Below are 25035 nucleotides of genomic sequence, written 5' to 3' on the forward strand. Positions count from 1 at the left end.
GTGGACATGGAGATGCGATACCTTGCTAGCCCTTAGCTCGCGCAATCCCCTTTCAGCCGTTCGCCATTGCGCACGAAAGGCCGCCGCACCGCGTCAACATCCTGCTTGGCTCACCCTCACATGCTTCCCCTCGCACTACATCATACGGCGCGCGGCTGCGATCTTATCGCGCCAAGACTTTATAAGGAACGTCACAGCGCCGATGACGGTGCCGGGAGTGTGCATATAATTGCTATTGAAATAAGACGATCACCAGTGTTGGCCAAATGGTAACATATGTGTTAACCTCGAGAAACCCCATGGTGGCCTAGCGGCTATGCGGTTTTGCGGAGCTGAACACGAGACCGCCGTATCAACTCCTGGCCGTTGCGGCCACATTTCGATGCAGGCGAAATGCAAAAACGCGTCTGTGCTGTTCACCGGGTGTATGTTAAAGATCCCCAGGTTGTCGAAATAAATCTCGAGTCTCACACTATGGCGTCCCTCATAATAGGATGGTTGTTCTGGAACCTAAAACTTGATAATGTTAACGCCATACATCATAGGGAGCATTGAAGGTGTACTGCTCGCTGAAGCGCTCGGCCATTGCCATCGAGGGACATGTCCAGACCTGTGGATGAGCTCACGGACGACAGTGCAGATAATTGACTCCTACAGCTGCAATCAAGAAGCGCTATCGATATTGTATGCATCCTGATTCCGCAAAATTACGATCATAAACGCCGGTGTATAAGCATTCTATCAGGATCGTGCGCCAATACAAGCAGATTCGTATGATTGTTCACCTCAGTGAAAAACGGCTGTTCATTGTTCACACAAATATAATAAAATATCTAAAATAGAGAGCTGCCTATGTGTCATGTCGTGGATTTATTACGTGAACACCAACGTCAACGCATTTGCGTTGTATTTCCTCCTATGTTCCCACTCTAAATTACAATGATCCAGCTTCAAAACAGCCGGTACTGCCAAGACAAAAGCCGCAGAGTTTGAGTACGAGTACATACTTCGAGGCGGTTGGCGTGACTGTACTCAGACGTGCGAGCGCTATCTTGAAAGCGTTCTGCGGTATGTAGAAAGGCTAGGCGCGCCAAGGGCTCATGGTTTAGCGCGAACTGTGCTCTCGCAGCTTAGTTCGCGTTGTAGCGCGAGGCCACACGAAGCTCGATTCGCTCACTGCTGCTGCCTCTCTTGACGCCTGCGTTTTGAGAGAGCGTCGGTGGTCATCGAGTGTGATGTGTCTATGTTTGTCGTTGCGAGCGTGCCACCGTGCTTGATAATTTGGTTGGCGAGCGAGTGTTTACAAGTTTAAAGGGCCCCTAAAACTAGTATTCTAACTTTGTATATCTGCCTAATAATTTGCTATCACATTCGATGCTTTGCCTTTCGGGCGAAACTGCTACATGCTTTTTGTATACAAAATGAATAACTGACCTGGTTAGGCGAAGGCAGCACGCAGGATGCGCCCGTGGCCATGCGGCACTGGACCTGAACTGCGTCCCTGGCGTTCCCTTCGTTCGGATCTATCCAGTAGAGGCCGTCTGGTAGATCTGGGTGCAAGGCGACCAAGTCCCGGCAGCTCCGGGCAGGTGCGTCTTTCTGGCCCGTCGGGTGGCGAAGCCTGTCGTAGTCGTCCACCAGTCGTCGGTAGTATCCAAACACGATGCGCTGCTTCTCCTCGAGTGGAACAGCGGCGTCGAACAACTTAGCTGGCTCGTCCCCGGCGAGTGGATCCGGTCCTTTCACCTGGCCCTGCCTGCGCACGTGCGACGCTCGTGCTTTGCACTATCAATCGAGGCCATTCGGCGGAAACATGGGCGCTCACAGACTACTGAGGAGGGAAAGCATTGAAAGAAAAATCCGAGGGCACCTAAGTACTTATGATGAGTCGTCCACGTGAATGCATTAATGTCCACGTGAACGCGCCTGAGCGGAGTAATAAACTCGCGGGCAAGCGAGCGCGTTTCTTAGATAGGATAAGGCCGGTGCACTTCGATCGATGACGTCATGCTACCTTACCCGACTGGCATATAATCTAACGGCGACACTCCCGAGTAAGCCGCGGGGATTTTGATGTCACCGCTTTCGACACACATGGCTTGGCAATGGAAATTTCGGTCTAACTAGCAAGATGTTATAAATCAGAGTGCGCATGCCTGTAGTCTAACAGGTGCTGGTTTAGAGCAGTGGATAAGACACTTCACCAGCTGAGCGCTGTTCCGCAGGTTCAAATGTACTGTTGCCAACGTTTACCCTTTTGGATTTATTCGTTTTTATGCGTTATTTTCTCTATAGCGATTACCGAGCGGAACAGAGAACGCAGTGAAGAGGTTGCGCGAGGCTTCCGAGAGGGAGGGTTTCGCGGCGACTCAAGGTCTGGCCGCCACTGCTTGAATAAAGGTAGCTCCGGTGGGGCTAGCCTCGCGCCCCCCTTGACCCCGGAAAATACATTTATTAAAGTTGCTCTCGTGCGGCGACACCTTCTGTGCTGGCACAACACCTAGCGCGCCACCGGTGCAGCAATTGTTCCTGTTCGCCGGCTCAGTCGCGGCGCGCACCTGACGTGGCGTTGAAGCCAACTGTGCGCGCCAACACGGCGACAGGCGCCGGTTTTTTCGCTCAATGGGCCATTTGATTCATTCGCATCGAAAAGTTTGGAAGCTGCTTCGCCTTTAAGAGTGGAACGCGACAGCATTTAAAGACCCCTGACTGCTTATCACGCTTCCCAGCAAGTGCAGCCTATATAAACGTAATGTTTTCTTGAAAACGCTGGTGGTGGACGCTATGCACGAATGTGAGCTTTGTGGTTCTTCTTGTGATGGTGTTGCAAGGAACTAAGAGAGCAGCGCTGTTCCTACTAAGGCAAATCACAAACGGCAGCTGGAAAACACTGTCGCCTTAAAGAAGGTTTGTATTTGAGGTTCCGCGTAGCAGAATGATGTTTTCTCATACATTGAAATTACAATGCGACGCTATCATGTCGGCGGGTTATGTGTAAGTCGTACTTTACGAATTTTAAAAGATATATTACGTGGTTTTGCGTGCCAAAGCCACTTTCGGATTGAGGCACGCCGTAGTAGAGGATTCCGGAAAATTCTACCACTTTGGGTTCTTTAATGTACACCTAAATCTAAGCAGACGGGTGTTTTCGCATGTCGCCCCATCGAAATGCCACCGCCACTGCCGGGATTCGATCCTGCGACCTCGTGCGCAGCAGCCCAACATCATAACCACTGTGGAACCACGGTGGGTTTTCCGAATTTTCTGACGCATTTCACTTTGAGAAATTCCATTACTCCAATAAGGCCTCAACGCTACGCCGAGTGCCTGTGCGGATCAGTATGCGTGCTTAAGGTGTTTTCTAGGCCGGAGACGCCGCTGCCGGCACTGACACCGAATTTCCTGCGACACGGGGCCCTTAACGCTATCGCGTTAAAATAAGGCAGTGAGGTGCGCTCCCAAGCGCGAGGTCACAGGCTCTATTACCACACAAGGGCAGAGCGAAAAAAAAAAAAAACTCAGTGCCCTTCCGCTCTGTGAAGAAGGATGACCAGCGAAGCTGTGTATGTTGACCTCTTAATGGCGAAGTGCACCGAAGCCCGGATCGGCCAGGCAGTACACTATCTTCTAGATTGGCCCATGTATAGAGAGTGCTTAAGAGGAAGCTTTAGCTCGGGCCCAACTCAAACGCGGCCCTTTCAAATACATGTAAAAACGCAAAAACGTTTTTCTGAGATAACCCCTGGATCGATTTTAATGAAGTTTGTTGCATTTGAGAGAGAAAGTTAAATTCTGGTGAGTGTTGGAAGCGGAATATTGATTTAGGGCTTGAATTAGGGCGGAATAAGATTTAGGGCTGTAAGGCCGACGTATGGCGAGCGCTTAACGCTTGCTTCACCTCCGCCGCGGGTCGGCCTGGCATTGCACTATCTTCGGGATCGGCTCACGTATAGGGAGTGCTTAATGCCTGCGTCACCTCCACCGCGGATCAGCCAGGCATTGCACCATCTTCGGGATCGGTCCACGTATGAGGACGTTTTTGCTTAATACGCCAACAACACGAAAATTTCCTTGGACGCTAGAGGTATACAGCTTCGCTCTAAAGAAAGTAAAGTGAACACAATGAAAGCTCTCAAAACAGTGCTGCTGGCGTTCGTTCTCTCAAGTTTGAACTCGTGTTCAGCGTGATTTTCATGAAAGACTCTTATCTCGTTGTCATTGTTCTTGCTGAATTTGAGCTTCAGCTTCGTTAGCAGTTCTGGTTTTGCTAGAGCCGAAAGAACAACCGATAGCTTCGCTTTTTTCATAGATTTCACTGAGTGGAGCTGGCACTACTTCATTTGGGACATGCACATTACGGTTAGAGAAGGTATTACGGGCTGAGACATGCACATGTAGTGAACACAAAAGTGCCGCGGATAAGCCGCGGTGCTGCCAGTGCGGAACAGAGCCGACCGCAGTCGACCGTAGCCAGCCGGCCGCCGATAGAAGGCCGGCGCACAAAGAATAAAGATCAGTTGGCACCGAGACTCCAAGCCCCACGCCTCGTCTCTGCTTTCCTCGCGCGTGCCAATAATTGGTGGCCCGGACGTGATCGCCATGAATCAGCCAAGCGACGCCGACAGCCCCACGGTAGCAGTACTTGATGTCAAGCTACCTCCGTTTTGGAGTGGCGACCCGGAACTTTGGTTCGTGCAAGTTGAGTCGCAGTTCGCTGCACGCCGCATCACTGCTGACAGCACCAAATACCACAACGTGGTGGGCAACCTCCCGCCTGCGACGGCCAGTGAGGTGCGGGACCTACTGCTAACGCCACCCACAGAGAACATCTACCAGACGCTAAAAGACACATTGATTCGCCGTGTCACACCGACAGAGCCCGAGCGTCTCCAACAGCTACTGTGGGAGGCCGAACTTGGCGACCGCCGACTGTTGTGCCATCACCACAAGCCCGGATTCCGAATCTGCAAGATGCAGAATCTATCCTGCGAGCGCCCTAATTCTCCCTTCACAAGTCAAGATGCTGAGCCGTCAGGCAGCGGGATCCTGCGGGAGAAGCCTCGGCGAGCCGCATGTGTGGACGTGTCCGCGTGTGCCAGACAGCCCGGCGCCGCACCTCCCTTTGCCTGGAGGTCACCGCGCGCGCGAACTTTGAACCGGGTGGCCAGCGCGGTCGCTGGTTGGACCCCTCGGACGACCGTCGTGTGCTGACTTTGTATTGGGCCGTTTGAGTGACAATGGTTCCTCGGCGATTATAAAAGCAGCGACGCGCTGCCTGAAAAACAGGATCCGCCGACCCACCGGGAGAGAGTGTCGCTCCCGACTGGGGTGAGATGTGTCACGCGTTTTCGCCGGACGCCGTCGTGCGGGAACAGTCGCGTTTGTGTGAGCTCTCGGCCCCAGTGCCGATCCGATCTTGTCCTGTACAATGACCTGTATATAATGTATAAAATCCCTTTCGTTATTCTCATCGACGCCTGGCTCGGAGTCTTCGCTACCAACGCTCTGTCACGAAACGGGTGACGAGCGCTACGGGACCACAAAGTCGTAATAGTGGTGCAGCGGTGCAAAAGTTCGTAACACTGGTGGCAGCGGTGGGATGTCGTAACACTGGTGGCACCGGTTGGGAAGTTCGTAACACTGGATGGCAGCTACGGGATTGACCGGCATCAGCTACCTCGGCGCGGTGAGTGCCTGAAGTTTACCTCAAACACCAGACTTTCTCTGACACAGGTTATAGTAGCTTAGGGAAGGATTTGGTGTTGCATTGTGATAACCTTGTGTGTTTCAAGCCTAGTAAGAGTGTTTTGAAAACCAGGGGATGCTGAGGGGGTAAAACGGGGCAGTGTGTGAAATACTTGCATATGTCTTACTAGTAGTGTTATAGTAGCGTACGGCAGGTATATTCAAAAAGGGTAAACAGCAGGAGGACAGTGTGAACGATGGAGAAGTACAAGGTGAAGGAACTTCTCGAAATTTGTGAGGAGTTGGGCATTGAGTTGGGCTCAACCAAAAGAAAGAATGCGATCCTTGAGGTCATGAGGACCGGGGACGTAACGGCTGAGGAAGCCGCAGAGGCCTGGGCGGATATCAATGAACGTCGGGAAAGGGAGGAGAAGGAACGTTGCGAGCAGGAAAGGAGAGAAAATGAACGTCGGGAAAGGGAGGAAAGGAGAGAACAGGAACGTCGCGAAGAGGAAAAGGAGGAAAGGAGAGAACAGCAACGTCGCGAGGAGGAAAAGGAGGAAAGGAGAGAGATTCGTGAGCACAAGCTTAAAATGAAAGAGTTGGAGACCGGAAATAGCTCGCCAGCGCCTAGTCTCACTTCTAATGTTCCAAGAATACGCGATCAACTTCCACCCTTTGTCGTCGGAGAGGATATGGCCAAATACCTCGTGAAATTTGAGCACGTGTGCGAACGGAATAGCATTGAGCGATCCCTTTGGGCACAGAATCTGTTAGCGTTGCTTCCTGGGGAGGCATCAGACGTAATAACTTGCTTATCGAAAGAGGCGTTTGAGAGCTACAGTGATGTGAAGGAAGCGCTACTGCGGAAGTACAAATTGTCGCCCGAAGCTTTCCGGCAGAGGTTCCGGTATGCAAAAAAGGGCAAGGAGTCGAATGTTGACTTCGCGTTTCGTCTAAAAGCCGACCTGGTGGAATGGCTGAAGGGCGAAGAGGTTTACGACGACCGTGACAAAATCGTCGAATGCATCGCGTTGGAGCAGTTCTACCGTTGCATTGATGAGGATGTCAGGCTCTGGCTGCAAGATAGGCTAAAGGAGGTTAAGCTAAACAAGGCAGCAGAGTTAGCGGAAGAGTATTACACCCGCCGCAGCTTGCACAGCAAGGCAGTGCGCATAGAAAAAGCAGATAAAAGAGATGGGTTTTACGGGAAGCCCGACGAACGGAAGGAAATCACGCGTCGCGAGTTTCGGGAAGACGAGTCCCTTCCCAAAGAAACTGTAAGGGATGGACAGAATGCATCTCAGAATGATGACGATGGTCCGAAACAGCGAAACGAAATGACGCGTTCTTTTGAAAAACGGAAACCGTTAACCTGCTACAATTGCAAAAAGCAAGGGCACATCGCTGCAAGCTGCCCAGAGAGAATTGCTTTTGCAACGATACAGGAAACTCGCAAAAACATACGTCTATTGGAGCCCTATGTGCAGGAAATTAAGGTAAACGGCAAGAAGTGCCGAGCACTGCGGGACTCTGCAGCAACTATGGACGTTGTTCACCCGTCTTTCGTCTCCTCGAGTGATTTTACGGGAGAGTGCGTTAGGATACGGCAAGTGGCCGAGAAGGAGAGTGTCTGTTTACCGATCGCAACGGTTATCATTGAAGGAGAGTTTGGGAAACTTAACACCGAAGCCGCTGTGTCAGCCGCCCTCCCGGAGCAATTTTCCTACCTCTTCTCAAATAGCTCGGAGCAGCTGCTGAGGGATCAGGGCAAATCATTCTTTGCCGACGTGGCGTACATGGCCCCCACGCGATCCAAAGCGCGCCCGCTGTCGAGGGAACTTGACTTAGCGTCGGTGAGCGAAAGGCGGTGCGGCACACGGACTGATCAAGGTAACTTGAGTGGCGAGCAGTCACGGGAGAGGCAGAGCTCGGACGCTGGCCTAGACGAGCGGGTCCTGGAAGTGAGTGGGAGTGACGCGTGCAGTGCTAGCCGCGATATAGACGCGACGCCGCAATTAGGCGACGCGGGCTCCACACTCGCTCCGGTTTCCGCCAGCCGGCAGGAGCAGGCTGCAGTTGAAAGAGAAAGTCTGATTCGCGAGCAACAGGAAGACTGTTCATTAGCCGATCTGAGGAAGAGCGTCAAACGGGGAGGGAAAAAAAAGAGGGTTTCATTTGGCGAAGAATCTGGCTTATTGTACCGCCGCTACACGGATAAGCAGGGTCGCAAATATAAGCAGCTTCGGATTCCGCGAAAATATCGCCGGGAAAAATGAATGACCTCATTTGCTTCCTCAGTGGTATGTTTTCGGTCCAAGTGATTTCAAAGGGACCATTCCATTTGTAATTATTATTGCTGATTAATAATTGTTTCTTGTCTATTTTGTTGTGTTGTTAATTTGAAAACTGGTTGTTTGAGCCTTGTGTACTAGATCGTACACCTGCCTCTTGTTGCAGCGGGAGCAAAAAGAGGGATAGCAATTTAGTTAGGTTGATTTGAATTATGGCCTTGTCTGGTGTTTGACGGGAGACAGAGGGCACTTGTTCGTGTTGGGTGTTGCCTTTTGCCGGTCGGTTTTGCAAGCTGCAGAACGACCAAGCGGGACCAGTGGCGAGAAGCAAGGTCTTAGGAACGACCCGAGCGGAGCTGGTCAAGGTGCCTTGGCGACGACGCGGTGAGCAGAGCTCCTGTCCTGGCGAGTCGGACCTGGGCACGTGAAGTTACCTGGCGTCCCGACACTGGACGTGAACTTGGACGAGCCTGACGAACGTGCGCGCCTGGCATCCGAGCCACGTGGAGGCAGCTCGTCTTCCCGGCGCCTTATCTGAGGGCGGGGATGCTGTTGTGCCATCACCACAAGCCCGGATTCCGAATCTGCAAGATGCAGAATCTATCCTGCGAGCGCCCTAATTCTCCCTTCACAAGTCAAGATGCTGAGCCGTCAGGCAGCGGGATCCTGCGGGAGAAGCCTCGGCGAGCCGCATGTTTGGACGTGTCCACGTGTGCCAGACAGCCCGGCGCCGCACCTCCCTTTGCCTGGAGGTCACCGCGCGCGCGAACTTTGAACCGGGTGGCCAGCGCGGTCGCTGGTTGGACCCCTCGGACGACCGTCGTGTGCTGACTTTGTATTGGGCCGTTTGAGTGACAATGGTTCCTCGGCGATTATAAAAGCAGCGACGCGCTGCCTGAAAAACAGGATCCGCCGACCCACCGGGAGAGAGTGTCGCTCCCGACTGGGGTGAGATGTGTCACGCGTTTTCGCCGGACGCCGTCGTGCGGGAACAGTCGCGTTTGTGTGAGCTCTCGGCCCCAGTGCCGATCCGATCTTGTCCTGTACAATGACCTGTATATAATGTATAAAATCCCTTTCGTTATTCTCATCGACGCCTGGCTCGGAGTCTTCGCTACCAACGCTCTGTCACGAAACGGGTGACGAGCGCTACGGGACCACGAAATCGTAATAGTGGTGCAGCGGTGCAAAAGTTCGTAACACGACCCAGCCAGTTGCTACGCCACATGCAACAACTGGCCAGCGACGCGACAGCAAGCGACGGCCGTTTAGTGCGGGAACCGTTCCTGCAAAGGCTTCCCACAAGTGTACGGAGAGGCCTCACGGCGTCGGGCGAGCTCTTCCGGTGTGCGATAGGACGTCTTCTATTCCCGCGCCAGCCACACTAGACAGTAGCCTGTCCAATTGTCGCCGGTGTAGCATAACTGCGCCACAAGTGAACTGCGTGTGCGTTAGGCCGGACTACACCGCGCCTTTAGTTTGGCCACCCCGATGCGCTCCTCTTTGAGCGGAGGCAGAACACATCGTGGCCCTGCTATTGAATATAGATAGTGAGGCACAGAAAAGCGGATGACCTCGGAGAATACTTGGCATAAAGAACACCTCGGGCGCGCAACCGCTTTGCCACAATGGACGAAGCAGCTAACAAAGCATACTAACTCTGTGGCTATCAGACCTGCGAGAGCTCTTCGATGATGCACCGGAACTGAATCATCATCATCAACCTGGTTGCACCCACTGCAGGCCAAAGGCCTCTCCCATACTTCTCCAGCTACCCCGGTCATGTACCAATTGTGGCCATGTTGTCCCAGCAAACTTCTTAATCTCATCCGCCCGCCTCACTTTCTGCCGCCCCCTGCTACGCTTCTCTTCCCATGGAATCCAGTCCCTAACCCTTGATCACCATCAGTTATCGTCCCTCCCCATTTCATGTCCTGCCCCTGCTCATTTCTTTTTCTTGATTTCAACTAAGATGTCAATGACTCGCGTTTGTTCTCTCACCCAATCTGCTATTTTCTTATCCCTTAGCGTTACACCCATCATTCTTTCGATAGCTCGTTGCGTCGCCCTCAATTTAAGTATAACCCTTTTCGTAAGCCTCCAGCTTTCTGCCTCGTACGTGAGTACTGGTAAGACACAGCTGTTATACACTTTTCTCTTGAGGGGCAATAACAACCTGCTGTTCACGATCTGAGAATGCCTGCCAAACACTTCCAAGCCGATTCATATTCGTCTGATTATTTCAGCCTCATGATCCGGATCCGCAGTCCCTACCTGTCATAAGTAGGTGTATTCCCTTACCATTCAAGTGCCTCGCTAGCTATCGTAAACTGCTATTTTCTTGCGAGACTGTTAAACATTACTTTAGTTTTCTGCAGATTAATTTTTAGACCCACCCCTCTGCTTTGCCTCTCCAATTCAGTGAGCATGCATTGCAATTGGTCCCCTGAGTTATTAAGCAATCCACGGCGAATGGCAAGATACTAAGGTATTTTCCGTTACCCCTTGTCCCCAATTCTTCCCAATCCACGTCTCTGAATTACGGTTTCTCGTAATCAATGAAAGCTATATATAAGGGTTGGATATTTTCCGCACAATTCTCTATCAACTGATTGATAGTTTGAATATGGTCTATTGTTAAGCAGCCTTTACGGAATCGTGCCTGGTCCTTTGGTTGACAGAAGTCTAAGGTGTTCCTGATTCTATTTTCGATTGCCTTAGTAAAGACTTTGTAGGCAACGGAAAGTAAGCTGATCGGTCTATAATTTTAGAGCGCAGCTCTTTGGCGTCCGTTTCTGGGTTTCGCGTCGTCGTCGGCGTTGTCGTCGGCCTCGTAACCAGCTCCGCCCCCCTTTCATCCCCCCAGCGCTAGCAGCGACCGACTGATACCGCTGGATGCCGCTGACGCCGCTAGAGAGTCAAGATAACGTAACTGCATAGAACACCGTCGCCGCCATGCAGAAAGAGGAGGAAAGGGTCCCCCCCCCCCTGTTCTTGTGTGGCGGATAGGGTGCTCTTCAGTTGCCGACGCGCCGGTTATTTCACGTAGGCCCCGGCACGTCGACGAATACGTGACCACCTTCCCACGGCTAGACCTGGTTCTTAGCGCTGCGGAAGCGAGGGTATCATATTGTTTGTGTCGGCATCGGCGGCGTTGTCCCTGAAACCAACTCCGCAGCTGGGGTTGACTCACTATCGGCGTCAGCGGCATCAGTCAGTCGCTGCTATCTCTTCCCTCCTCCCTTTATCGTGTTGTCCGCTTGCTGCGCGCGCTTGTGCCCCGATCGTTTGCCGCTGGGTGTACACGCCGCCCCCATCCCCTCTCTTCCTGCGAGTCTCCGGTTGTCAAAGCGCCGGCTCGAACTTAATTCCTTTCTTCGCTCCTCCTCCAATGCAACCCCTGTGCGGTGGCAATCAGAGAGCCAGATCGGTGGCGGCGGATCTGTATATGTGCACCGCCCGAGCCGAAATTGCCGCTGCCGTTCGCCCTGTGCGGTGGCAATCAGAGAGCCAGATCGGTGGCGGCGGATCTGTATATGTGCACCGCCCGAGCCGAAATTGCCGCTGCCGTTCGCCGCTGCGAAATTATCTGTCAGTTCTTTCTGAGCCATGAGCGAGACGACCAATGGAAGTCCTCCGTCTGCTGCTGCTGCTGCTGCTGCTGCTAAACGAGCTGCCAGAGCAGAGGCCCAGCGCCGTCGCCGTCAGAATCCAGAGGTGCGTGCCGCCGAAGCAGAAGCTCACCGTCGCCGCCGTCGAGATGATCCAGGAGTACGCGTCGCCGAAGCAGAGGCTAAGCGCCGCCGCCGAGAACACCCTGCCGTTCGCGCCGCCGAAGCGGAGGCTCATCGCCGCCGTCGAGAGCAACCAGCAGTAAGCGAGGCTGAAGCAGAAGCTCATCGCCGCCGCCGAGAAGACCCTGAAGTTCGCGCCGCCGAAGCGGAGGCTCATCGCCGCCGTCGAGAGCAACCAGCCGTAAGCTAGGCTGAAGCAGAAGCTCATCGCCGCATTAACTCGCATTAACCGTCCATCGATCCACACCGATGTTAGTAGTGGGGGACTTTAATGTTGACATAAAGACAAACAGCAATTTCCTAACACTTATGCGGGAGAACATCCCATTCCTCTCGCTCGTAACGCGTCCCACGGCTGTGACAACCTCGCGAGGCACTTGTATAGATCTCGTCTTATAGAATCAAGCACTGGTGTACCAAGTCGAACATATATCAGTCTATTTCTCCGACCACAAAGCTTCCTTCATGACTGTCAAGAACTGTTAGTGGAGTCTTTGTTAAAGGAATACGTGTGAAAAATTAAAAAAAATTCTGTGATAGCGCATACATGTGTTGCTCGATTTCTTTGCCTCAATCTATCGAAAAGGGGAAACAGCTTATTTGCTGCGCTCAAATTTCGCATTAGGAAGTAACGTAATCGTCGGTAATTTTTTTCGTGTCTTTGGCATCCCCTTTCTTATGGATTATGGTTATGTTAGCGTTCTTCCACGATTCCCGTATGCTCGAAGTCATGAGGCATTGCGTATACAGGGGGGCCTGTTTTTCAAGAACAATCTGCCCACCATCCTTCAACAAATCTTCAATTACCTGATCCTGCGCAGCTGCCTTACCCCTTTCAATAACACCCAAGGCTTTCTTTACATCTTCCGGCGTTACTTGTGGGATTTCAAATTCCTCTAGACTATTCTCTCTTCCATTATCGTCTTGGGGGCTACTGGTACTTTATACAAGTATACGGAACTGAATACGGAACTGTATACGCCACTGTATACGGAACTGAATACAAGTGAGCAAAGCCATAAGCGCCTCTTGAGGACACCTAGGGAAGCAGACAGTACAGGTGCTGGTTCCTCACATCGTTCACTGCACGTCACTTCCGCCGGGCGATTTTCGCGGGCTTTTTGCGACGCATTGCACTGTAGTTCAAGCATAAGATTTTAACGCGACAGCGTTAAGGAGCTCGTGTCGCAGACTCGTGTCGCAGCTTGTGTCGCAGCTCGTGTCGGCGTCTGCCGCGTTGACCGTGAGCGATAAATAACGGCAGGCAATTCATAAATAAAAAGCAACTTCCAAGATGGGCTGGGTGGGAATCGAACCAGGGTCTCCGGAGTGTGAGACGGAGACGCTACCCAGTTGAAAAACACAACAGGAAATTTTAACAGTCTGTCGTATTTTGGGACGTTGTTTCTGTAGTTCTGTTGCCTGTAGTTCTGTTGTCTGTAGTGTGACGTCCTGTAGTAGAAAGTTCTGTAGTTCTTGATCAATATTTAATTAAAAATGGACAGAGACGTCCGTAAGGTTATGTAAATTTGTTAGTACAAAAAAGAAAAACATAAAAGTAAAAAAAATTTAAAAGAAAAAACGTCTTCGCCTAGAATTCGAACATGCGACCTCACGATTCCGAGCCCGGCATCTTACCACTGCACCACCCCAGACTTTTTTTTGTCTTTATTACCGACATGGCAACAAGGCTACAAACAAGACATTTTAACAATAGACAACAGTCGCGACAACATCTCTCCCATTGGTTGGCAGTCACAGGGCTAAAATCGCTTAAAACTCGCTAGCTCAGTCATCACACTGAGCCATGTTGGTTTTTCATTTTGCAAATTATACATTTCCTTGATATGACAAATGCTTTCAATGAAGTATTCTCTAACAGGCCGGGCATTTACTTCGGCATGTCTCACGGCCATTCTAGTTTTCCATAAACTATGTAAGGACACCAGCATGAACATGTCATAGGGTACTTTGTCTTCATTTAGAGTAGGCAAGAAACGAATCCCATATGGTGTAATTGGCAAGTCCTTCTTTAGTGTTCTCTGTAATATGTCCCAATGGAACACAGCATCCCAGCAGTAAAAAAAAATGTGTTCTATTGTTTCGGGTTTCCGGCACAGTAAACAGTTGACGCTCCAAGGCACGGAAAGACCTTTCTCATCTAGCCACGGTTTCACAGGTAAAGTATTGGTGTGGAGCTGGAAAAAGAAAGACTTTACCGACGGGCGTACTGGCATTCGTTTTACTCTTTTTAGTACGTCCTTTTCAGGTCCAATGCAGAACATCGAGCGATACAATGGCACCGGCAACATTGTGTCTACCAGGTCCTTATATAAGCACTTTCGTGGTACCCTACTTAGGTACTCCATGGAGAACCGAACCTTTAACAGCTGAAACGCCAAGACTACCTCTTTTAGGAAACCACGCGCTCTGCCTTGACTGCACCGATGTGACGATACAATAAACTCAGGTATAGCTTCGCTCAGCCTTGTTTGAAACATAGTTAATAAAAATGGGTCATTTTGGTCCCGTAAGAAAACAGACCGCGACACAATCTGCCTTATGAACAAATGTGCCAGACCTAATCCTCCATTTTTAACCGAACGAAAGAGATTAGTGCGACTGGCGCGCTCCCAGCTTGAACCCCATACAAACACTGCGAGTACTCTGTGTAAACGTTGTATGTTAGCCCTTGACATGCCCAACGCTTGGAGCACGTAAAAAATTTTGGCAATGGCAAACAGGTTGCACACTGTCGCACGAGCAAACATAGAGAAATTGCGGCCTCCCCATTTAAGTGTACCTTCACGAACCCTTTCAGTTTCGGCATTCCAGTAATCAACGGCGTCACGGTAGTGCTCAAGCGGCACCCCCAGGTACTTTGCCGGCGTGACTGTCCAGCGGATATTTGCAAACGTACTCGGATGGTCTTCCCAGTTGCCGATCCATACCCCTAGGGATTTATCAAAGTTGATAGCACTGCCTGTCATTCTGCAGTATGATAAAGCCTCTGCGACCGCGATTTCGATGCTTTCTTTATCCCGACAAAACAACACGATGTCATCCGCGTATGCCAGCACTTTCACTTCCGCGGACTGCACTCTGAAACCCGATATTCTATTGTCATTCTTGATTTTCCTACAAAGCGGTTCTAGGTAAATTGCGAATAAATGAGGCGACAAACCACACCCCTGGCGCACAGATGACCGTACACTAAAGGTTGTGGTAACCTACTTGTTTATAATGAGGCTGGCGGTACAGTCTTGATAGCACATCTTTACCCCATCTAAAATCAAATCCCCTACCTTTATGTGTTCTAGAATACTGAAAAGAATTTTATGGGCCACGCGGTCGAAAGCCTTCTGCATATCTAACTATAACATGGCACAGCGTTCACCTAGGTCATTAGAGTATTCTAAAATGCTTCTGGCAATGTGAATGTTTGTGTAGATAGACCTTCCTTTAATGCCGCATGTTTGATGCGACCCTACTATTCTGGTCACCACTCCCTGTAATCGCTTTCCCAGCACTCTTGTAAATATCTTATAGTCTACATTCATTAGTGATATCGGCCGGTAAGCGTCAACAGCTAACAATTTTTCTGGGTCCTCTGATTTCGGTATCAGGACTACGTGCGATGTCCGAAAAGAAGGGGGAACCTGTTTTTGCGCATAGGCCTCCTTAAACAACCGTAACAGGATCTCACTGACATCACTTTTGAAGGCTTTATACAAGGCCGCTCCGAGTCCATCAGGTCCCGGAGACTTGCCTACAACTAAATCATCTATGGCTCCTTCCACTTCGGTGATGCTCAGAGGCCACTCCAGACGCTTTTGAATGTCTTCCTCTAATTGCGGCATGTTTGACAAAAAGTTCGTCTTGAATTCTTCTGTGACGTCTTGAACAGTCCCGAATAATTTGCTATAATGATCAAGAAACGCCTCTTCAATTTTTTGAGGTTGGCTCGTGATCTCGTTCTCGTATTGAATCATTCCGATTTCATTTCGCCTCGCGTATGCCTTTTCGTCAGATAAGGCTCGTTTAGTCGGTGTCTCACCTAGCCAAGCCCTTTCAGCTCGTGCCCTTATAACTGCTCCTTTGAACTTCTCTTCTTCGATAAGCTCAAGCTGGCTTTTCAGTTCTCTTATCTCCTTTGTTCGGCTCCCGGGTCTCTCGCTTTCCACGGTGTACAAAAAATCAAGCTCACGTTGCATTTCTTTTTCTTTTTTCCTTTTAATAAATTTCTCTTTACTGGATTCTTCTATAGCACTGATCTTGTCTCCTTGTTTAAAGTTCTCCCATAATTCTAGCACGTTGCCATCTTCGGGCACCACCCCTGACATGCTTTTCGGGTGTACGTTTTGGCCATGTGAATAGTACGACGTGCTGATGCGCTGATGTTTACATTTGCATTTTGAGAGCCAAGATCCGCTATCACTCCACCGCGTCAAGTGCCGCATCTCTAGAAGAGCAAGAGTGTTCGTACCATCGACAGGTACATCGTGCAGTGCTAGAACATCGATTTTGATATACGATATCCATATTAAATAAGAAATTCAGAAATAGACAACGTTGACTTTTAGGGTTATTACAGCTAGTTTCGACAGTTGTCTCTCGTTCTTTACACTTTGAGCGCGCATATAATTCGTGTGTTGAACGCAATATAGCTACATAAACATTCGTGGATGAGAGTTCTTTCTGACAGCATACTGGCATCTCACGGCAGCACTGTACCAGATTAATGAGACCCGAGCGAGACAGCTTTTCACGCAACTTTGTGGAACAACCCAAATCTTCTTTTCCGCTTCGCATAAGCTTGTGAAATATTCCTGGGAAATTAACTAATGTGTCAGTGTAACAGCACATGTAAGTCCACAGGCCTGTGTGCCACATCTTACCAAAAAAAAAAACGGATACGCAGCCATTCCCGCAGATGGTATGATTTTGATCAGCGGCCGATTTGGAGGAGGCCGGTAGGGCGTTGCGGGTGCCGCGTCGTCACGGCAGAATTATAACTATTCGCCACGTCGACTTTAATACCGGTGTCGGTGCCATCAGCATTGCCGGCTTCAGAGAAGCGCGATTGAATACCGCGCAAGAGAAAAGTACAGTGTAGACCACCGATGCGAAAACATACAATTTTAAAAGACCGCGACGGAAAGCGCTTCTGTTGCGACTTCGGAACTCTTGGCCGTCGCGACCGAATGTTTCTGCTGCGACGTCAGAATTGGTGTCGTAACGTCGGAGTCGCTGTCAGGATATAAAGCTGCTGTTCCGGCTTCAGAACACTTGTTGTCGCGACAGAATGCTTCTGTTGCGAAATCAGAATTTCTGTCGTAACGTCAGAAATGTCTCCCAATTAAGCAATGTAAACAACTTCTGTCGTACAACAGAATTTCTGTAGTTGCGACAGGAATTCCTTTTGTCTTTTTCAACCCGGCACTACAGAAGCTTGTCGCATCACACAATTTCAGTGCACTTCTGTTGTCATCATTGGGTACATGTTGCGGCGATAGGTTTCCGTTGTGGAACAGTTCTCTGTAGCACAACAGAAGTTTGCCCATTACTTCAGGAACACTTCTGTTATGACAACTGGGGGCCTGTTGCAGTGATAGGTTTCTGTCGTACAACAACATTTTTCTGTAGTACAACAGAAGTTGGTCGCATTACTTCAGGAACACTTCTGTTGTGACAATTGGGGGCCTGTTGCCACAATAGGTTTCTATAGTATTTCAACAGCTCTCTGTAGCACTACAGAAGTTTTTCGGGTTACTTCAGGAACATTTCTGTTGGGACAACAGGGTGCCTGTAGTGATGACAAATTTTTCTGTACTACTACAAAAATCTGTTGTAGAGCTTCAGCTTTCTGTAGTAACAACAGACATACGACAGACTGTACTTCTGTAGTAGCAACAACAAATGTCTGTTGTACATCAGAAAAGTCTGTCGCTCCATCAGGAATCTGTAGTTACTACAGAAAAATCCTGTTGTACAACAGAAATTTCTGTAGTACTGAACACAACCTCTGTTGTCATTTTCAACTGGGTACCACTCAGCCACGAGTTTGATGCTTCCAAGCGGTACAAACGCGCCTCTAGTGAATGCGGTGTTGCCTTCGAAACGAGCCGTGGAAAGTTATACTGCGGTGTATATCGGTAATTATGAACATGTAACTTACAGAAGTCGCAATTACACGAGTAGCGAAGTGCGTTTCCATTGCATTCCTTCTGCGCTTTCCGCACACGCAGAGCCATCTTGCGGCAAACACAGAAGACCCCCTCCGCTCCATGTACGGCGCTGCCCCGACAGATGGCGCGCCACGCGCGCATTGCAGCTGTGCGAGGCGGGTCGCGGCGCGGACTCTCTCACCCCTGACAACGCTTCGCCTTGCACCCTCTGCAGAATCAAGCGCCCTTCCTTTCTTTAGATCGCTATCAGTATTGGCGGCGAGGAGTTACGGAGTCGCCCTCTATCGGAAGCGCCTCGCTGGCGTAGCATGAGGGATCACGTGGCACGCTCCTCATAGGTTTTGCTGTCAGCGCTCACTGAAAACACCACGCGCGAGCTCTCCCGGACATTTCTGTAAGTACTTTCGAAACAAGAGAAGTTTCTTACTGTCTAAATAACAATCTTGGGCAAACTGAAAGCACACAATCGTTTACAGCCGCTATCTCTCTACCGAATACGTACAGTGAACGCCACTGCGCGCGGTCGCCGCCATGGAGTCTCCCGAACCGGCTTCTTGCGTGAAAGGTAGGTAAACGCTGAGAGCAAACCATGTGAAATATGTTCTTACAGTGTTTGTATAACTAAATGGAGCGTAACATAACGAAGCCTCAATGCAGCGATCGCGCAGATTCGCAGCGACCGACTGCGCGTCTGCATGCTTGTCCGCGCACTGTTTCGCTTTCTCCCCGCGCGCGTTTTCGCACCGTGCCATGAGCTTTAGGCCACAGAATATGAGCATTTGACAGTATACAAGCAACCATTGTTGCGTGGGCGCTATCAGAGATGTTCAAAAATAAATTCATTCTAGACTTCGACACCTACGGGGACTGTGATATGCCGTCGCGACGATTCAATCTTTTTTTTTCTAAATTCTTTGACCTTTCGATACTATTTCTCGAGTTGCGTCGCACTGTATGTTTATCGGCGTTCTCAGCGTGCAATTTCCCGCTGCTCCTTTTATGCGAAGCATATTACGAGGGCTCAACCCAGCTCCTCAGGCGCGGCGGTGTCGCCTTGAAACCACGTGACACCGTGACGTCACGACAGAGGAGAAGTGGCTTTGGCTCAACTCTTGCAAGATGGGCTGGGTGGGAATCGAACCAGGGTCTCCGGAGTGTGAGACGGAGACGCTACCACTGAGCCACGAGTACGATGCTTCAAAGCGGTACAAAAGCGCCTCTAGTGAATGCGGTGTTGCCTTAGAAACGAGCTGTTTCTAAGGCTCAGGCGTGCGTCGCTTGCTCAGGTGCACATTTCGTTGCCGCGCCGAACGCTGCGTTGCTCGACGCTCACCGCGTCCAATGCGGGGGCGTCCAAGGCTAAGCAGAGTAACGCATGAGTTGTTGCATGAGTGTTGCTAGCCGAACCAAATATAGCCAAGCAACAGCAGTTCACCAGGCTAAACAGTGGTTCAACAACTAAAATAAAGGCTAGTATGCTTCGCATCCTGGGCTTAACCTTACCTAAGCCACAGCCATTTTTTTTTGTAATCCAGTGCATTAATTGATAACATAAACATGACCATATGCCATGCTTTCTTTAAATGTGCTTCTTACCGCTGCCTTTCCACTCCACTGAACTTGCCAGTATCTATAGTATCGACAAGTTCATAGACCAAACCGTCATGACATTAGTCGGGCAGCGGACGCGGGCATGCGTTTCAGTGCGTGTTTTCAGAATATCGCAGACCGGGCGCCGTAGCAGAAATCTTCCTCGCGTCTGTGCTTGCTGCATACCCGAGTTGTAGCCGATGACTGTTTGCCGGTTTTATGTTTCGCGAGCCAAGCTTCACGTAGCTTCTTGTCCTGCGGCTACGTGTGAATAAGGCTGACACCGGCCTCCGTCACGTGCGTCCGGCCCTGCGGCACCGAGCAGTAGCCTACCATGTCGCGCGCCTTCAAAGGCAGCCACTACCTGTAGTAGTGCTTTCAAGCGTTGTAAAGGAGACACTCGAAGCGGGTAAATTTCGCCACTAAATGAAAACCGCAGCGTACGAGGGAATTTAAACTCGTTTTCAGCTCGCTTCGGCGCGCCCGAAGCAGCCGATGCGGCCGCTATGTCCACGTGATCCCTCCTAGCACGTCACGCCGACGGTGGCGCCAGCTTTTCCAGTGGTGGAGCTCGAGGCCAATATCTCTCTGCCCGTGCCGATCACGACGTTTGGCTGGCGTGCATCATTTCCCCCTCCGAGATACCGAGTTCTTTGGTTCGTTCCGCTTGCTCAGGCGCACGTTTCGTTGCTGCGCCGAACGCCCGACCATATGGCTCGACGCTCACCGCGTCCGATGCGCGGCGCCTCGTAAGTGATGGCTGCCCTGTAGCCCATTGTCTTACACCCCTTGGCGGGTCGACGGGAACGCTGTCGCGTTCCACTCTTGAAGGCGAAGCTTAAGCGTCCTCCAATTTTTGCACAGAGGCTACGGCCTTTATAGGGTATCTGATAATGGAATTTTACGCAGTCGATAATTTTGTTGCAGTTGGCTTTTTACGCCTTATCGCCGAATATCAAATAGACGTTACCGTGCCTCATACATCAGGCTATTCAATCCACACATTGCCACTTTCAAAAACAGCTTTATGTTCCTCATGATTGAACGATGCAATCTGTTGCCTTTCGAAGTCCAATTTTTACCTCTCTGAGCGTTTAGATGCCATAGTTCATGCATAGTTCTTTTACGTCTTTGTCGACTTTTGGCTTTCTGTCTCTACAGACCACCATCATATTTTATACATTCACTCCTGCTATAGTCCGCAAAGGGTGCAGTATGTATAAATAAATAAAAAAAAATCATTTACCCGAGAAACTGGTTGAGAACTCTTAACGTTACGAACAATAAAAATAATTCATCCAAATTAAAACACTTATGCTAGTGTTAATGTTAGCAAGCTCGTGCAACAAAAGTGAGGAAGACAGTTTTATATGCGTTTCTGAAATGCAGAATTATACAATGCATTTGAATGAATGAATGCGATGTTTACTGGCGCAAGGGCCAACCAGGTGTGGCCATAGAGCGCCATGCCAGTGTTAGCGATTTCGCACTAGAATGATGCGCTCAATGGAGATGATGTGACGGGGCTGTAAAATGGCCTAAAAATAGTAATTTCTCAGCTATTCTTTTTAGGCCCTTTTGCCTCTAGCATTTGAGACACAAGGGCCTAGAGGCATGTGCTATACAATACTGCTATGGCAGCGGCATCCTCTGAAGAGATGAAGCGCTGCGAATGTTTGGGACTCATAAGATGTAGGACAACTTCATTAAGGAAACCGAGGACTGCTTTGGAGTTAAAAATTGTTTCTTTGCCAAGAAACATAGCCTGGTGAAGTGGGACACAATAACGGTATGCCAGAGGAAAATTTCCTTTCCCTCAGCTTCGGCTCCCCGACACTCGAGTAGGAATTGCAGGGCGGCAAGCCTCTCCCCGCATTTCAAATGCATAGAAAATTATGGGTGCCAAATGTGTGTCCTATTCTGAGAAGACAAAATAGGACATCTGTTTGGCGTGACTTGTAGCGGAAGGCCAGGAACCTAACTCTGGCTTGATTACGTGCTGCTTATTATTTGTTTCCGCGTACCGCAAACGTTGCCAGTGGTTTCGCAGTTTCCTTCGTAAGAGAGGCTTCAGATCAGTAGCAGGTACCGCAGCGTTAAGAGTATCTTGCGATGTAATTGATCTCGGCATTTTATTTATTTATTTAATTTATTTTATTTTTTTTTTGTTTCCACAAGCAAGGAGGTACATGGTTGTGGCGGAAAAACAAGGGGAAAAAAGCTGCGGAGAAGCAGCTTGACTGGCCCCACTTTCCGTTTACAATGGCAGCGGCAGGGCAAGTGGGAAACGGTAAGGGAAAAAAAAGAGAAGAGTAGAAAAAAAGAAAAGAAAAGAAAGAAGAGCAAAAACACTAAGGGCTAAAAATCACCAAGTACAACGGTACACAGTCAAGATTGCAGGAACATATCACGCAGATTTTTTGCGGAACAAGTGAGCACATCGATATTGAATCTGGTGAGATCGTTGAGTAAACTGGGCAGCCAGTGGTATAACATTTGCTGGCCATAATTAGTCCAAAGTTGAGGAACACACCAAGTCTCAGGAGCTCGAGTTATGTAGGGGGTTTCTTGTTTTGTGAGATTAGCGAGAGAGCTGAGGGCGCCAGTATTTTTCTCATATCTTCTGTAGGTTAAAAACAAGCGCAGGTTTATTAGGGCAGGCAATTTAAGCGTTTTAAGCGCGCTGAAAAGAGGACCGCAATGAAAATCACGAGGCCTATTACAAATGACACGAAGAAATTTCTGCTGGATTACAAACAGCTTGTGAATATTTGTGGCTGAAGTTGTCAACCATACGAGGCAGCCGTTATTTAGATGACTGAAAAAAAGGGAGTTATACATCACCAATTTCACGGACTGCGGCAGGTATCTAAAGGAATAGACAACACCCAAAACCTGTGACAGTTTGCCGGTGAGGAAATCTACATGAGAGCGCCATGTCATCTCATGATCAAAGTGCACACCCAGACATTTGATTGATTGGACAACTTCAATAGTACTGGTGTTAAAGACAATATCTCCAGGTAGCGCGACATTCATATTTCTTGGATGAAAGAGCAAGGCTGTGGCTTTTGCGGAGTTGATTGTGAGACCATGTTCAAGGGACCACTGGTGTACTTTGGAGAGCACTCTGTTAGCACGTAAGACCAGGTCATCCAGACATTTGGATGAAAAAAGAAGTGTGGTGTCATCGGCATACATAACGTACGTTGTGCCAGAATCAATGTTAATAAAGTCATTTACGAAAATATTGAACAAGAGAGGGCCTAAGATGCTTCCTTTTGGGACACCCACATGAACAGGAAGGACACTGGATGATAATCCATTTACATGCACAAATTGCTTTCTGTGATTCAAGTAAGATTCAAGTAAGCTGAGAGCAATGCCACGGATGCCATAATAAGTTAGTGTATGAACCAGAAGCTTGTGATCAATAGAATCGAAGGCTTTTGATAGGTCGACAAAAACGCCTAACGTTAATAAACATGCCTCAAAATTTTCAAGGATTAGTTCTTTCTGCTTAAGGAATGCTAGTTCAGTCGACATGAATCTGCGGAAGGCGTGTTGATGTGGGGTTAATAAGTTATGTTTGTCAAGAAAACAGGATAACCTACAAAATAGTATCTTCTCTAGTCCTTTGGAAAATATCGGAAGTATGGAGATGGGTCTGTAGTTCGAAATAAGTGTTTTATCACCTTTTTTTAAAAATGGGAAGCACCTCAGCCACCTGCATTCTTTTTGGGAATTGGCCTCGGGAGAGACAGATATTGTAGATATGAGCAAGAACAGGTGAAATAATATCAAGCACGTAGCTGACAGGCCTGATTTGCAGGCCATCAGCATCACAGGCACTACTATTACTCAGGTTACGGAAAAGCAGTGTTATTTCATGTTCATTAGTATGGTTCAAAAATATTCATTCCATGCAGTGAGTATCTATAAATTGACAGGCACTCAGGCTGGCAGTTTGGTGACATGTACTGGTGAAATGATCATTAAAACAACTAGGAAGCGCACCAGTACAAGTTTCCTTACCGTTAATGACAATGTGCATCTCAGGTGTATGATACGGTTCTCTGCTTGTTAATGTGTTTAACTACTGCTAGATTTTACGGCCATCATTTGGCATCTTAAAAATTTCTTTTTAAAATATGAGGTACGAGCCGTACGTAGCTGTTTTGTAAGCCGGTTACGGAAGGACCTAAACGTTTTCAAATCACCAGGATTTTTTGAAATAATAAACTGGTTGAAGAGCCTATTTTTCTTTTTAATTTTCCTAAACAGGTCATTCGTGACCCACGGTTTGCGAATTCGGGAAGCGCGAGGCTTTCGTGGACGGAACGGGAAATGTTTCTGATAACACATGAGCAGCTCATACAATGAGCAGCTCATACGCGGTGCCAGCACATTGAGAATAATAAACACAACTCCAGTCAACTTTACAACTTCTCGAAAACGGTCAAGGTTATCACTGGTGATGGTTTGAGATATAGGAAGACATTTATTTTTATTTTTTGTTTTACGTTTCCAGCTAAAAAAATGGCATGTGGTCGCTGATGTGATATTGACACGTGTACTTATCTTTATCGCGCAACCACGTTTCGCCGCTTAACAACTGTAATCGCAGAGCGAGGGACGCGCCTGCATGTATCCGACGTTTCTGGAAAGGTATCGACGCTTCTATCCGCGTGTCTGTTGTCGCCGAACCTTGTGTTATCAGATTTCATCGCGTGACACGAATGGTGTAGAACTTTGTGGAAGAGACGCGGGTCCCATCAGTTAATCTGGAACATTCGGCGACTGATCTATAAAAGCCGACGCGCTTGACCCTCTGATCAGATTTTCGACGATCGCCGAGCGTGTTCGCCGCTTTCGTTGTGCTATAAGTGTAGCCTGTTTTGTGGGCACAGGTTCGCCCAATAAAAGCTAGTTTTGTATTCCACCGTACTGCTTCTTTCTTCACCGTCACTACCACGTGACATCTGGTGGAGGTGCTTGTGCGTTCATGTACCGAACGCCCCCGGAAAGCCGCGATCCAAGCCCAAAGCCCGAGGACAAAACTAACATCGCCGAAGACCAGCGTGCTAGCCGCAGACTGCAAGGACTGCCCCCAGAGCACGGACTTCTACCTGAGTCGACAAAGAAGATCGTGGTCAAAACAACCCCAATGGCTGCCCCAGCGTCCCCCGTTATCCTACAACAACCTCGGGACCCACCGACCTTCCATGGAGCAGCGACTGAAGACCCAGAATCCTGGTTGGAGACCTACGAACGAATCGCGACTTTTAACAACTGGGACTCCGACGACAAGCTGCGGCATGTATACTTTGCCTTAGAAGATGCCGCCAGAACGTGGTTTGAGAACCGGGAGTCGACCTTGACGACATGGGACCTCTTCCGTACCGGCTTCCTGCGCACCTTTACGAGCGTCGTGCGCAAGGAAAGGGCCGAAGCCATGCTGGACGCCCGAGTGCAGCTACCTAA

At 49.3% G+C, this 25035-nt stretch overlaps 2 protein-coding genes across 2 annotated transcripts in view; both read right to left on the minus strand.

Annotated features, from left to right (window-relative positions):
• The window catches only part of LOC139059024 (collagen alpha-1(II) chain-like), a 1291347-nt gene that overhangs the window by 118171 nt on the left and 1148141 nt on the right, over positions 1-25035 (minus strand). Inside the window, exon 41 of the mRNA XM_070536814.1 lies at positions 1435-1756. Within this exon, the coding sequence (XP_070392915.1) occupies positions 1435-1756 (322 nt within the window). The remainder of the gene's footprint in view (positions 1-1434; positions 1757-25035) is intronic.
• LOC139059439 (uncharacterized) lies at positions 13537-14816 on the minus strand. Its single transcript, XM_070537872.1, has one exon. It carries the CDS (start codon positions 14761-14763, stop codon positions 13537-13539), a length of 1227 nt encoding a protein of 408 aa, XP_070393973.1. The 5' UTR covers positions 14764-14816.

The sequence above is a fragment of the Dermacentor albipictus genome, chromosome 4, assembly GCF_038994185.2.
Source record: "Dermacentor albipictus isolate Rhodes 1998 colony chromosome 4, USDA_Dalb.pri_finalv2, whole genome shotgun sequence".
In the NCBI taxonomy this organism is placed as follows: domain Eukaryota; kingdom Metazoa; phylum Arthropoda; class Arachnida; order Ixodida; family Ixodidae; genus Dermacentor; species Dermacentor albipictus.